General features: G+C 33.6%; 1 protein-coding gene across 6 annotated transcripts in view; it reads left to right on the top strand.

Annotated features, from left to right (window-relative positions):
* The window catches only part of Magu (SPARC related modular calcium binding-like protein magu), a 345184-nt gene that overhangs the window by 277376 nt on the left and 55012 nt on the right, over positions 1-12796 (top strand). For all 6 annotated transcript variants that reach the window (XR_014437430.1, XR_014437429.1, XM_083092360.1 and 3 more), the window contains one exon: positions 1153-1325. Coding sequence is in view for 4 of the 6 variants with exons in the window: in XM_083092360.1 (XP_082948486.1) it covers positions 1153-1325 (173 nt within the window). In the remaining 2 variants the exon portion in view is untranslated. The remainder of the gene's footprint in view (positions 1-1152; positions 1326-12796) is intronic.

The following is a 12796-nucleotide window of genomic DNA, read 5'->3' as shown; positions in this document are numbered from 1 at the left end:
ACTTCGGGACTGCGAAAAATTTCCTGACACCTTGTATATAAAAAGCAATTTTATATTATGTTTAGTATGTTGAACTCAAACAAAATCAAACACGTATTTTTACTGCTTTATTGTCTCACTTGTGTCTAATGGCTTTTATACACAGAACGTGGTAATGCTTGCCATGCGGCAAGAAGCGGTAGCCAATCAATCTTTCGCTTTTATAAAAAAGTTGTAAAAGTTGATTATTCCCCACATTACCTTTTATTGGGTGACAAACGTTACCGCATCTTGTATGTATAAGCCATTTAGATAATCAACTGTCTTGTTTAAATAAATATTTGAAAATACATTGCAAATAATTATACATAAAGATAAAAAATTCTTCCATTTCATGAATTTAAATGGACATGATGTATTTAACGCAGTGCTCGGAATTAATTGCCCTTTTTAGGCCGATATCTGAAGCGACGCCTACGATACCCTCACTACCTACCGTCCAAGGCTCGACGGCCGAACCGCCGATCGCGCACGTAACGCTATGCCTCAGGAGCGTCCGCCAAGCTGTTTCGCCAAATCGTCATTAAAATTTTCTTCGGTAAATAATTTTTCTTTTTATAAATAATTAAATATCAAAATTTTTATTATTATAATATATTATATATGTATAATTTGTTATACATACATATTATACATACATGTATGTTATAATAATATATTTTAAACTTTAAAATATATTATTATAACATACATGTATGTATAATATGTATGTATAACAAATTGTACATATATAATATATTATAATAATAAAAATTTTAATATTTAATTATTTATAAAAAGAAAAATTATTTACCAAAGAAAATTTTAATGACGATTTGGCGAAACGGCTTGGCGGACGCTCCTGAAGCATAGCGTTACGCGCGCGATCGGCGGCTCGGCCGTCGAGCCTCGGACGGTAGTGGGGGGATCGTAGGCGTCGCCTCAAAAATCGGTCTGAAAAGGGCAACTAATTCCGAGCACTGATTTAACGTATTTAACTAAACAGACAGATTATAAATGCAATTGCATGTTTGAAATGCAGATTATATAAATAAAAATATATGGCAATATTTATCTTTATCATAATGGACACATATTTATTATATATTAGTTAACATTAATTTATTTTAATAGGATGTCCTGAGCTAAAAAAACAACTATTTCTTCGAGATCTAATGGACCTCATGAAAGAGAAAATGACTGCATCCAATAGTGATTCTGACGAAACTACTACTAAATGGCAAGCTTCTAAGGAAGAAAGAATAGCTACATGGCATTTTGTGATGCTTGATAAAAATAAAAACAAGGTATATGAAAATACTCAACAAAAAGTAATTATAATTTTTTTATTAATAGTCGAATTTTATAATAGATGTATAAAATATCATTTTTATATTCAAATTTCTACATATATAACATTTGCATAATTTTTCCATTAATTTAAAGTGTGTATATGTGTCCTATAACTTACATCAGCATTTCTTAAACTAAAAGTCGCGATGATATATCAAGGGGTTGGAGGGCAAATCTGCTCTCACACCCGCTCGTTCCCAACGAGACTAGATTCTCTATATTCATATTATCAGGAACACTGTTATCAAGAATACTAGCTCGGGAACGAAGAGATCCCAAATCCCGATATTCTGTTAAATAGAGTAGAGATAGGGAAGACTTCTCTATGCCCACTTCATTGTCGCGCAAGATGTCTGATCTTAACTTCGGGAATAGCCGGGAATCAAAAGTCTCGATCTATCCTAAGTCCTGATATTACCGAAAAATCTCGGTTCTTCTCATAGCAGATAATCTTTATCTCATCCCTATTTCATCTATTTGCGAGTCCACTGATTTCGCTCAACTTGAAATATATTATAGTTCCATCCCCGAGTAATTCGTCGTAAAGTAATACGACCTCTCAAATGTTTGCGAGAAAAACGTGTTTAATCCTTTTGCTGCTGTAGGCGCCTGTAGGCGTTTGGAAATTTTGGTAATTGTATACTGTTAACGCCTTAAGGCATTCAGTATTTATATTATCATTATTCATATATCTTCATACTAGTAACTGATACGCGATACGCGACAGCAAAAAGTTTCCCCATTTATAGCGAAATATGTGCCGTCACGGCTAAATATGTGCCGTCTATACGTGCGCTCTGCATTAGACTTTGTCGCAGCAAAAGAGTTAAAAATTACGTGCTCGTTATGTATTGAACGGAAAAGACAGATTTTCAGCAGCATAACGTAGCGCCTGAAGCGCATAACTAGTATGTTGCATGTCACTGATTCAAATCTTTTGAGGTTTTGACTTTTGAAATGTTTTCCTTAAATCTACATTGAAGCGAATTATTGTATTACATATTTTTTGTATTGTATATTTTCATTATTATTATAATTATTGTATTGTACATTTTTATTATTATAACATATAAATGATTTAATTATAAAATTATTATATTTAAAACTCATTTATCTATTTGTTACGCAATGAGAAATATAAATAATAATTATTGTTAATCAATTTTAAATTTTGTATGCAATAAACATTTTATAAAAAGGAAAGTAGGCAGAAGAAATCAATTAGAAAATTTATCTCTTTTTATAAAATTCATTGTGTAAAAAAAAAGATTTTTATTTTTAATAATCAAAATATATTATTCATAAGCATTTAACCAATCAGAATTAGATTCACAAGAGTGGTTACATATTTTAAGAATATTTAAATAAATTATAAATAAAATCAATGAGTTTTAAATATAATTCTATATGTTAGCGAGATGTAACACAAGATAAAGAATTTAATCATACATATAAACTGCATAAACTGCTTATTAACTCAAGATAATAATCAGAACGGATTATAATCGCACAACAAACGCGACCAGACACGCGATGTCATAAGGAACACAAGTGGAAGAAGGAGCCTATCGATCATCGAATATAGAATCAAATATAGAATAAAAAATGTGTCGATAATATATCCGCGATCTAGTTAGTTAGAGTGGAGCCACTTCGTTGCCCTAACATTATAATTAAAACATTTTAATTGTATGTTAAAATAACAAAAATATATAATACAATAATTCGCTTCAATGTAGATTAAAGAAAAAAAATTTCAAAACTCAAAAGATTTGAACCAGCGACATACCAGTCAAGCGCTACGCTACGTCGTTACCTGAAAGTCTGTCTTTTCCGTTCAATACATAACGAACACGTAAATTTTTAAACACGTTTTTCTCGCGCATACTTGAAAGGTGGGTCATATTTACTTTACGACGAATTAATCGGAGGATGGAATATAATATATTTCAAGTTGAGCGAAATCCGTGATTCCACTGCCTGATGTTTCCCTTGTGAGCTTAATATATTATAGTTTCATCTTTTCACTAAATCATCATGAAGTAATAACGACCCACTTTTCAAGCATTTGCGAGAAAAACATGTTTAAAGATTTATGTGCTCGTTATGCACTGAACGCAAAGAACAGATTTTTAACTAACAGCATACAACGGTTAAAGTGTCTGCTTAGTACGTTGCACAGCGTATATATGGGAATCTGACGACACTTAAAGTAAAACGAAAAATGTCACAATTCTGACATACGATTATCATTTCTCAGAATTGACTGCGCCAATCTTATTCAAACTGATCGCAATCGAAAGCTTATATTCATATTATATAATAAAATATAATGCCGTTAGATTTTTGATTGCGGCTTTAGTTTCTAAAATATTTTAATCGAAAATTTATTAGATTCAAAACTACGAATAAGCTATTTGGTAGCGCCGCATTGAGAACAGTAACGCCTAATGCTCAGATCCAGTTTTTTATGTACTTAAAGTCGATGCTACCGCGTCGTTTGATAACGTAACGAGACTGTTCTCATTTCCGTTAGAGTTAGAAATATCCTTTCATAAGATTACTCACACGACTTGCATGAATGTGTCCATTCTAAACCGTTGAGAAAAAGTATTGCTAGAAAAAAGCCTGAGAGAGCGATTATGCCAGCGTTTTGATGAGATGCTTTCTATATGCTAGAGAGCAGCGTTATACAGGGTGTAACTGAAAAAGTGCCCACGGAGCAAATAGCGTTATTCCTGATTAAAAATCGAGTTGAAAAGTCCTGAACAATTTTTTCTATAATGCTAAATCAAGCTGTAATTATTGAGTAAAGTTGCGCCAATAAGCACCGACCTTTAGCCTCCTTGTCGAAATTTTCTTTAAGGAAATGCTTTTGACGGAAGAAGTATGATTTTTAATGCAAAATAAAGTTTTTCACATTATTAGAACGCATAAGAATATTGTACGATAGCGGCATGACATAGCGCCGTAGCGGCGGAGCAAATAGTTTTTGGTTATGGTAAGTTACGGTAGGTTCCTCAATCAAACACATGTTCACATTCGACAGCGCTGTTAGTACCTTAACCTACCGTAACCTACCATAACTAAAAACTATTTGCTGTCGCCGGGTAAATATCGTCGCGTTGTCGCGTCGTGTAATAACATATGTACGCGTGTGTTTCTTTAATCGAGTGGTTTTTAATTGCCAACAGTGATTATTCGACAGCGATTGATAGTGATTAGTGATAGAGTTATTGATAAATTTCTCATCTTATCGAGTGAGTGAATGAATGTGATTATGCTGAAGTTTATAAAAAAATACAGTTTATAAAAGAAAAAAGAACTTTCGATTAATTATTTAGAGTGGATCTCTGTTCCTTAGAACGTGATATCTACGTTCAATTTGAGTGAAAGTACGATTTGTCGGAAAATTCATTTCTCAAGAAATTACAGCAATGCATCGAACAAGGTAATAATAACTATTCTTTGGTGTTGTGTAAAAATAGATTTCGGGATGTCAAATAAACAGTGTTAGAGAAAATTCGCGAAAGAGAGGGGTTTTTAGTGGGTAGGGAGTATCGAGTTGGTAATTCGACTTGGTACTCGAGTCCCACATAACTCACCGGACCGGCCTGTGAGTATGCATAAAATGCATTTTCTCCTCTCTCGTAAAAAAAAAAACCAGTACAATATAAAAAAATAATAATAATTAAAGTGAAAATGTATAATAATAAAAAGTAAATAATAATTTAAGTAAGAGTAATAATAACTTCAAGTGAGTAAGCAAATGAGAGAGAGAGAGAGTGAGGGAGGGAGAGAGAGAGGCAGAGAGAGAGAGATGGAGAATGAGAATGTATGTATTGGTATGTGTGTATGTAGCGATCAAATGATCGCAGCAGGCGCCCCGCGTAAGTACCCGCGTCCGACGGTGAATCGCGCCACCCTTGCCTGCCTCTTGTATTCGACCCATTATAAGTTAATTACTTCCTTTAATAATTCAAAAACTAAGCGTCGGACGAAATTTTGCCAAAGGAAAAATCGTTTTAGAATTGACTCAAGAATGTGTCATTTCACGGACAATAGGGTTATTTTGAATCACCTTGTATATATCAAAACTTTACCAGCTTTTTTCTCGAGTGCCGGGAAAAACCGATGCAAACGGCTTAATAGGAGAACTCTTGGGATCATGTTCTATCGATACATACCGATTTGAAGGCAATCTGAATTTATAAAAGTGTACCGTTCCCTTGTGAGAAGTAGAAAATTCCATTAAAACAGGGATGTGGCAGCTACGAATATGGCCTTGAAAGCCGCAAGGATAATTGGGCCATGCGACGATCCTGTAGGACGCGAAAAAAGCGACGTGAGTGGTCTAGAGCGATATCAATTCGCGTAACCCCGACGGGCCTGCCGCTCGTCACTGTTCGGCAGACCCTCGGGGAGGACGACAGCCCAGCAAAATCGATCCGCGGATGCCGCGATCCGAGAGGACTTCAAGAAGCCACTGGTGAGACTGACGTCGACTCTTGTAAAGCTGCTAATTTCTCGTCAGGTAGCTATCATTCGAACAAATATCATGGTTATCGTAGTTATCGTCTAAATTCCATTTTTGAGAAAGTAAGGTCCTTGAAAAATTTTGCGTAGTCGATTAAAAACGACTGATCAGTAAGCGACTTTGTTCGAATTTTCTTAGAGTAAATGCCCTCTCTCCTGGATAGCCGACAGTCAACTTATTTGCGTCTTATCACTTTTTTTTATATCGCATCGAAATCATTGTTCAAGCGAGCTCACATACGTGATTGCGATTTTCGACTACCGACGAATGCAATGTCGCGCCGACTCGTATAATATATTCGGGTGACTCTATTATGTCGTGACCTATTATCTTGTGAATTATTCTCTACCGTAATCTTTCGATATATCTTATTTCCATCTTGTGACATATTTCGTTCGCGTTTTCGTTCAGGAATTGTTAATCAATTTTGGAAGAGTACATTTCGAGATATTTGCGAAATATGCAATATCGGATTATTTATTGTAATTGAAACGGAATATTAAGATTGTATTCTATCGAAATTCGTAGCCGCGAAATATTTGTGGTTATACAGTCGAATAATACTGGTGAGATATCGACATATTAATTGTATTACATTTGTTAAGAATACGTCGAAACTATCATCGCGGATCAATTTCTCTTTTGTCAAACGTCGTAACATATTTCGATCTTTTAGTATTCATAGATAGGCAATAACGAAAGCGAGTATTATTTGATAATTTTTTAATCTATTCGAATTCTTAGCTGACGAGGCCGGGACAAGCCTCGTACCGCGAGAAATTCCGGGCTTTTTCTTGCGCTTTATACACCCGTGTGTTATATGATATCTTTATGCTCACTCGCGGTTAAATAACGGCACGCTCGCTGCCGGATCATAGATCAACATTGTATTACATCTTTTCCATCTGCAATAATTTGTGAATTGTTCTCACTGCTTATTTATTATTTTTCAAATATATCATATTTTTATCATTGTAACAATCTGTCTCTTTTCAGCTACCTAGCATTCTCGATCCTTTTCCGATGAGTTCAAGCAAACCGCCCCCTCTACTATTTTTGTAAGGGGCTAGTCAAACATATTCCGTCGCGATTAATTAATATTTAGAGTCATTTCTTATTGAGTCTTTGTTAGAGTGGTGCGTACTCCTCCGAACCTGATGCTCAAAAATTTAATACTATTTAGATTTTCAGAATTTTCGAAAAATTAAAGAATCGCGCCGAAGGTGTGCCGCTGGCTAGAATCACCGGCCAATAATTAATAATTTCATGCCCTAATGTAAAAATAGCGGTCACACTATATTATTTTGTTAGTTATCTCTCTCTCTCTCTCTCTCTCTCTCTCTCTCTCTCTCGCACTATTATTATTAATAATAATATTAATATGTAGAAAATCTCTATTAGAAGATCTCTTAGAGGATTCGGCAAAAGCCCGAGCCAATTTCCTCCTTAATATTTGGTTTCGACGATTTCGCGAGCACTTCGCAATCAATCGAACTTTGATATCTTTCACTTGTAAAACAAGGAGACATCGTACATATTCTACCGTAAATCAGGAGTCGCGTGTTATTATAAAATAAAATTCGTTCTTGCGAGAAATGATGTTTGGAATTTATATTTTTTTCCTTTAAAAAAAGAAATATCGGAGGTTAATAGAAAGAAGAGTAAGATAAGAGATAAAGAAGGGAAACCATAAATTTTCTCTGAATAAATTAAGAAATCCGAAGTAGTGAAAGGAAATAACAATGGGAAATAATCGCAAATTCTTACTGAGTATATCAGAGAATCCAAAGCGGTATAAGAAAATAAAAACGGGAAGTAACCTTGAATTCTCTCCAAGTAAATAAAAAAATCCAAAACGGTGTAGGAAAATAATAAATGGAAATAAAGAAACTAAGAAGATAATTTGAGATCGATTAATTATCTAAGGAAAGTTTCGAGAACGAAAAAGGAAAATAAGTTAAGTTAATCAGTTCGACTTACTATTTATTGAGAGCTATAAGAATATACAAATAAATGAAGTTTTGAATTGTCTTTTTATCATGGATAATTCTCTAGGTGATTTGCTGGCTGGCGACCACGAGTTGTTTATTAAATCAAAGATAAAACTTTTCTCACACCTCACTACACAAATAAACTTTAAATAATTGTTCACTGTTTCACATTGGTAAAATCAACTATAAAGAGTTTAAATTGAATTATAAGGGCTGAACAAAAACTTTGAATCAAACTTCAAGAATAGAAAAACTATGTTTTAGTCAAGCTCCGAGGATCGAAGAAAAACTGTGTTGAATCAAATTGCAACTGCAAGGATCGAAAAAAAACTCATATGTTTCCAAGGAAATATCACTACATATTTGCAGTTTTTTCGTTCTTTCGTTTTTTCTCTCTTCCATTGGATAGTTGGAAATTTTTAATGAACCGAGACCTTTTAATCACGTCTTCTTAGGAATAAGGAAACGGTTTTTTGGAAAGGAAAAAGGTTTGAAAGGTTTTTTGATTTGTCAAGAATTTTGTTTTAAGAGCAGCTTTTTTACTCGCCTGAGTTTTTTTCAGAACGCAGATAACAAATAAGGGTGTTTATCGAATGAACGCATGTGTAATCGAATTATAAAGATATGTAACACTTTGATTTATATTAACTGTTTGATTTCTTTTTAACTCTTTAGCCGAGGAAATATTAATCTTTGTTTAAAGATCTTAAGTCCCCTTGAATTGATAAGTAATCTTTACAGTCAAGAAAGAAGGGTTACTTAACACGTTCTTTGAATTTCCAAAAAATAATTTTTTTTATTAATATTGTATTAGTACTCTATGTGTGTGATCATTAGGAATATTACAAATACAATATAAATACTATATAAATATTATATAAATATTATATAAAATAACATTAAATAAGAAAAAAATTCGATCGATAAAGCCAAAATTAGTTACACAGGCCTGCGAGGGTCAGTCACAAAAAGCAGAGTAGGTGAATCTGATAAATTTTTTGACCCTGAAAAACGAATCTCTCGTAGAATTTACCCAGCACGTCAGGTTTTCGAGTAATTTATAGTTAAATAGTCCAAAAATGGCAATTTTGGCAAATTTCATGAATTCAATATGGAAGAACCTAATTTTTTAAGTATATCTGCCAATGGCATATAGTACTGGTTTTCATCCTTCAAATCCATTGTTTCGAAAAAAAAATATGTAATTTGCAATTAACAATTACATATTTTTTCTTAAATAGAACTATGTGTTTTCTTTACACCAATTAATTCCTCTCATTATTTTGTACATAAAAATATTAAGGAAAGATAATCGAAAAATGAATATTTTACTAGATATTTTATGGTTTATGTAAAATTAAGAAATTATTTCAAGCGTCATAACTCGAAAAGTACTCAATGAAAGAATACTTTATTATGGTGTTTTGAAAAGCTCTCGAGGTAAGCTATAAGAATATGCAATAAGAAATTGGAATTTCAATTTAAGAAATTGAAGGTGACCTTCACGTGACCTTGAATACTCTTCTAGGTCGTACCAATATTACTATGTAATGCGTTACTTGAAACCCTACAACTTTTGTCTGAAATATTTTTGTTTACCGTTCTCGGTTTTCGAGATATTTGGCTGGCACGGGTGGTCTGATACACCCTGTGTAGTGTAATTTGCAATTAACAATTCCATATTTTTTCTTAAAAACAACTATGTGTTTTCTTTACACCCATTGATTTCTCTTATTATTTTGTACATAAAAGTATTAAGGTAAGATAATCGAAAAATGAATATTTTACAAGATATTTTACGGTTTATGTAAAATTAAGAAATTATTTCAAGCCTCATAACTCAAAAAGTACTCAACGAAAAGGTACTTAATTATAGTGTTTTGGAAAGCTCTCGAGGTCAGCTACAAGAATATGTGATAAAAAATAGGGGGTGCCATTTAAAAAAATTGAGGTAACCTTCACGTGACCTTCAAATGACTCTTCAAGGTCAAATCAATGGTACCATCTTATGGCCCCCTCGAAACCATACAAAACATGTCTGAACCATTTTTCTCTAAAATAAAAAATGAGAGAGATGTTTGAGGTGGACACTTAAAATGGGACACCCTGTATATATATACAGGGTGTCCTGGACCACCCGTACACCCCTTTTCTTTCAAAAACTAAGCATTTTAGAGAAAAACGTTTTCGACAAAAATTGTATGGTTTTGAGGGGAACATAAGACGGTGTCATTAGTTTGACCTTGGATGGCATCGTTAAGGTGAGGTCAAGGACACCTTTAATTTCTTAAAAGGAACTACCTATTTTTTATTGCATATTCTTATAGCTTATGTCGAGAGCTTTCCAAAACACTATAATAAAGTATTTTTTCATCAAGTACTTTTCGAGTTATAAGGCTTGAAATAATTTCTTAATTTTACATAAACCATAAAATATCTAGTAAAATATTTATTTTTCGATTATCTTACCTTAATACTTTTATATGCAAAATAATGAGAGAAATCAATTGGTGTAAAAAAAAACATAGTTGTTTTTAAAAAAAAATATGTGATTGTTAATTGCAAATTACATATATTTTTTTAAAAACAACTATGTTTTTTCTTTACACCAATTGATTCCTCTCATTATTTTGTACATAAAAGTATTAAGGTAAGATAATCGAAAAATGAATATTTTACTAGATATTTTATGGTTTATGTAAAATTAAGAAATGATTTCAAGCCTCATAACTCGAAAAGTACTTGACGAAAAAATACTTTATTATAGTGTTTTGGAAAGCTCTCGACATAAGCTATAAGAATATGCAATAAAAAATAGGTGGTTCCATTAAAGGTGTCCTTGACCTCACCTTAACGATGCCATCCAAGGTCAAACCAATGACACCATCTTATGTTCCCCTCAAAACCATACAATTTTTGTCGAAAATGTTTTTCTCTAAAATGCTTAGTTTTTGAAAGAAAAGGGGTGTACGGGTGGTCTAGGACACCCTGTATATATATATATATATATATATATATATATATATATATATATATATACATGTGTCCGATCGGGACTGTGTCCGATCGGGACTGTGTGATATATATATATATAAATATATATATATATATATATATATATATATATATATATCACACAGTCCCGATCAGACACAGTCCCGATCGGACACAATTCTGATTGACCACGGTGATATTGACCACATATGTACACACACACACAAACGCGGCGGGTGCAAGGGAGGCCTTCGGCCCCCCTCCCGCAACCACCCCGGCGATAGGTACGGTGGACAATCACAACGTGGTCAATATCATCGTGGTCAATCGGGTCTGTGTCCGATCGGGTCTGTGTCCGATCGAGACTGTGTCCGATCGGGTCTGTGTCCGATCGGGACTGTGTCCGATCGGGTCTGTGTCCGATCGGGTCTGTGTCCCCGATCGAGAAATGTCGCTGTGTCCGATCGGGAATGTGCGCAATCGGGACGATCCCTCCAAAACATTATAATAAAGTATTTCTTCATTGAGTACTTTTCGAGTTATAAGGCTTGAAATAATTTCTTAATTTTACATAAACCATAAAATATCTAGTAAAATATTCATTTTTCGATTATCTTACCTTAATACTTTTATGTACAAAATAATGAGAGTAATCAATTGGTGTAAAAAAAACATACAGTTGTTTTTTCTTTACACCAATTGATTCCTCTCATTATTTTGTACATAAAAGTATTAAGGTAATATAATCGAGAAATGAATATTTTACTAGATATTTTATGGTTTATGTAAAATTGGGAAATTATTTCAAGCCTCATAACTCGAAAAGTACTCAATAAAGAAATACTTTATTATAGTGTTTTGGAAAGCTCTCGAGATAAGCTACAAGAATATGCAATAAAAAAATTGGAGTTTCCATTTACAGAATTCAAGGTGACCTTTACATGACCTTGACAACACTCTTCAAGGTCATACTGATATCGCCATGTAATGCGTTACTTGAAACCTTATAACTTTTGTCTGAAATATTTTTGTCTGCCGCGCTCAGTTTTTGAGATATTCGGCTGATACGGGTGGTCTGCGACACCCTGTGTATACAAGATGATTCTGAACAAACATTTGTCTTTAAAATATAAAATTCTTGAATCAATTCTAAGACGATTTTTCCTCTTGCAAAATTTTGACCGGAGCTTAGTTTTTAAACTATAAAGAAAAATAGTTAACTAATTACAGAACGAGTACGAGAGGTAGGCAGGGATATAGGCGATTACGTGGACGCTCGCCGCGATCAGCTGATTGCTATACGCGATCAGTGTGTGTGTGCGTGCACATTCACACACACACACACACATACACACACTGATTGCTACACTCATCACGTATAGCAATCAGCTGATCGCAGCGAGCGCCCCACGTAATCGCCTATATCGCGTCGTCCCTGCCTACCTCTCGTACTCGTTCCGTAATTAATTAACTATTTTCCTTTATAGTTTAAAAAGTAAGCTCCGGGCAAAATTTTGCAAGAGAAAAAATCGTCTTAGAATTCAATCAAAGATTTGATATTTTAAAGACAAATGTTTGTTCAGAATCACCCTGTATATATATTATATACAGGGTGTTCCATTTTAACTTTACCATCGAAATATCTCGTAAAGTCTAAAAGATACGAAAAAATGTTTCAAACAAAAGTTGTAAGATTTCGAGGGGAACATCTGATGGTGACTTTGAATTTGACCTAGAGGTCGAATTTAGTGGTCATTTGAAGGTCAACTTAATTTTTTTAAATGGAAACCCCCATTTCTTATTGCATATTCTTATAGCTTACCTCGATAGCTTTTCAAAACACCATAATAAAGTATTTTTTCATTAAGTACTTTCTGAGTCATGAGGCTTGAAATCATTTCTT

This window comes from Camponotus vicinus, unplaced genomic scaffold (genome assembly GCF_025532165.1).
Source record: "Camponotus vicinus isolate PSW18456_S1 unplaced genomic scaffold, iyCamVici1.0 SCAF_2, whole genome shotgun sequence".
Taxonomy (NCBI): Eukaryota; Metazoa; Arthropoda; class Insecta; order Hymenoptera; family Formicidae; genus Camponotus; species Camponotus vicinus.
The sequence above is the reverse complement of the archived record's forward strand: the minus strand, read 5'-3'. Positions and strand labels throughout refer to the sequence as shown.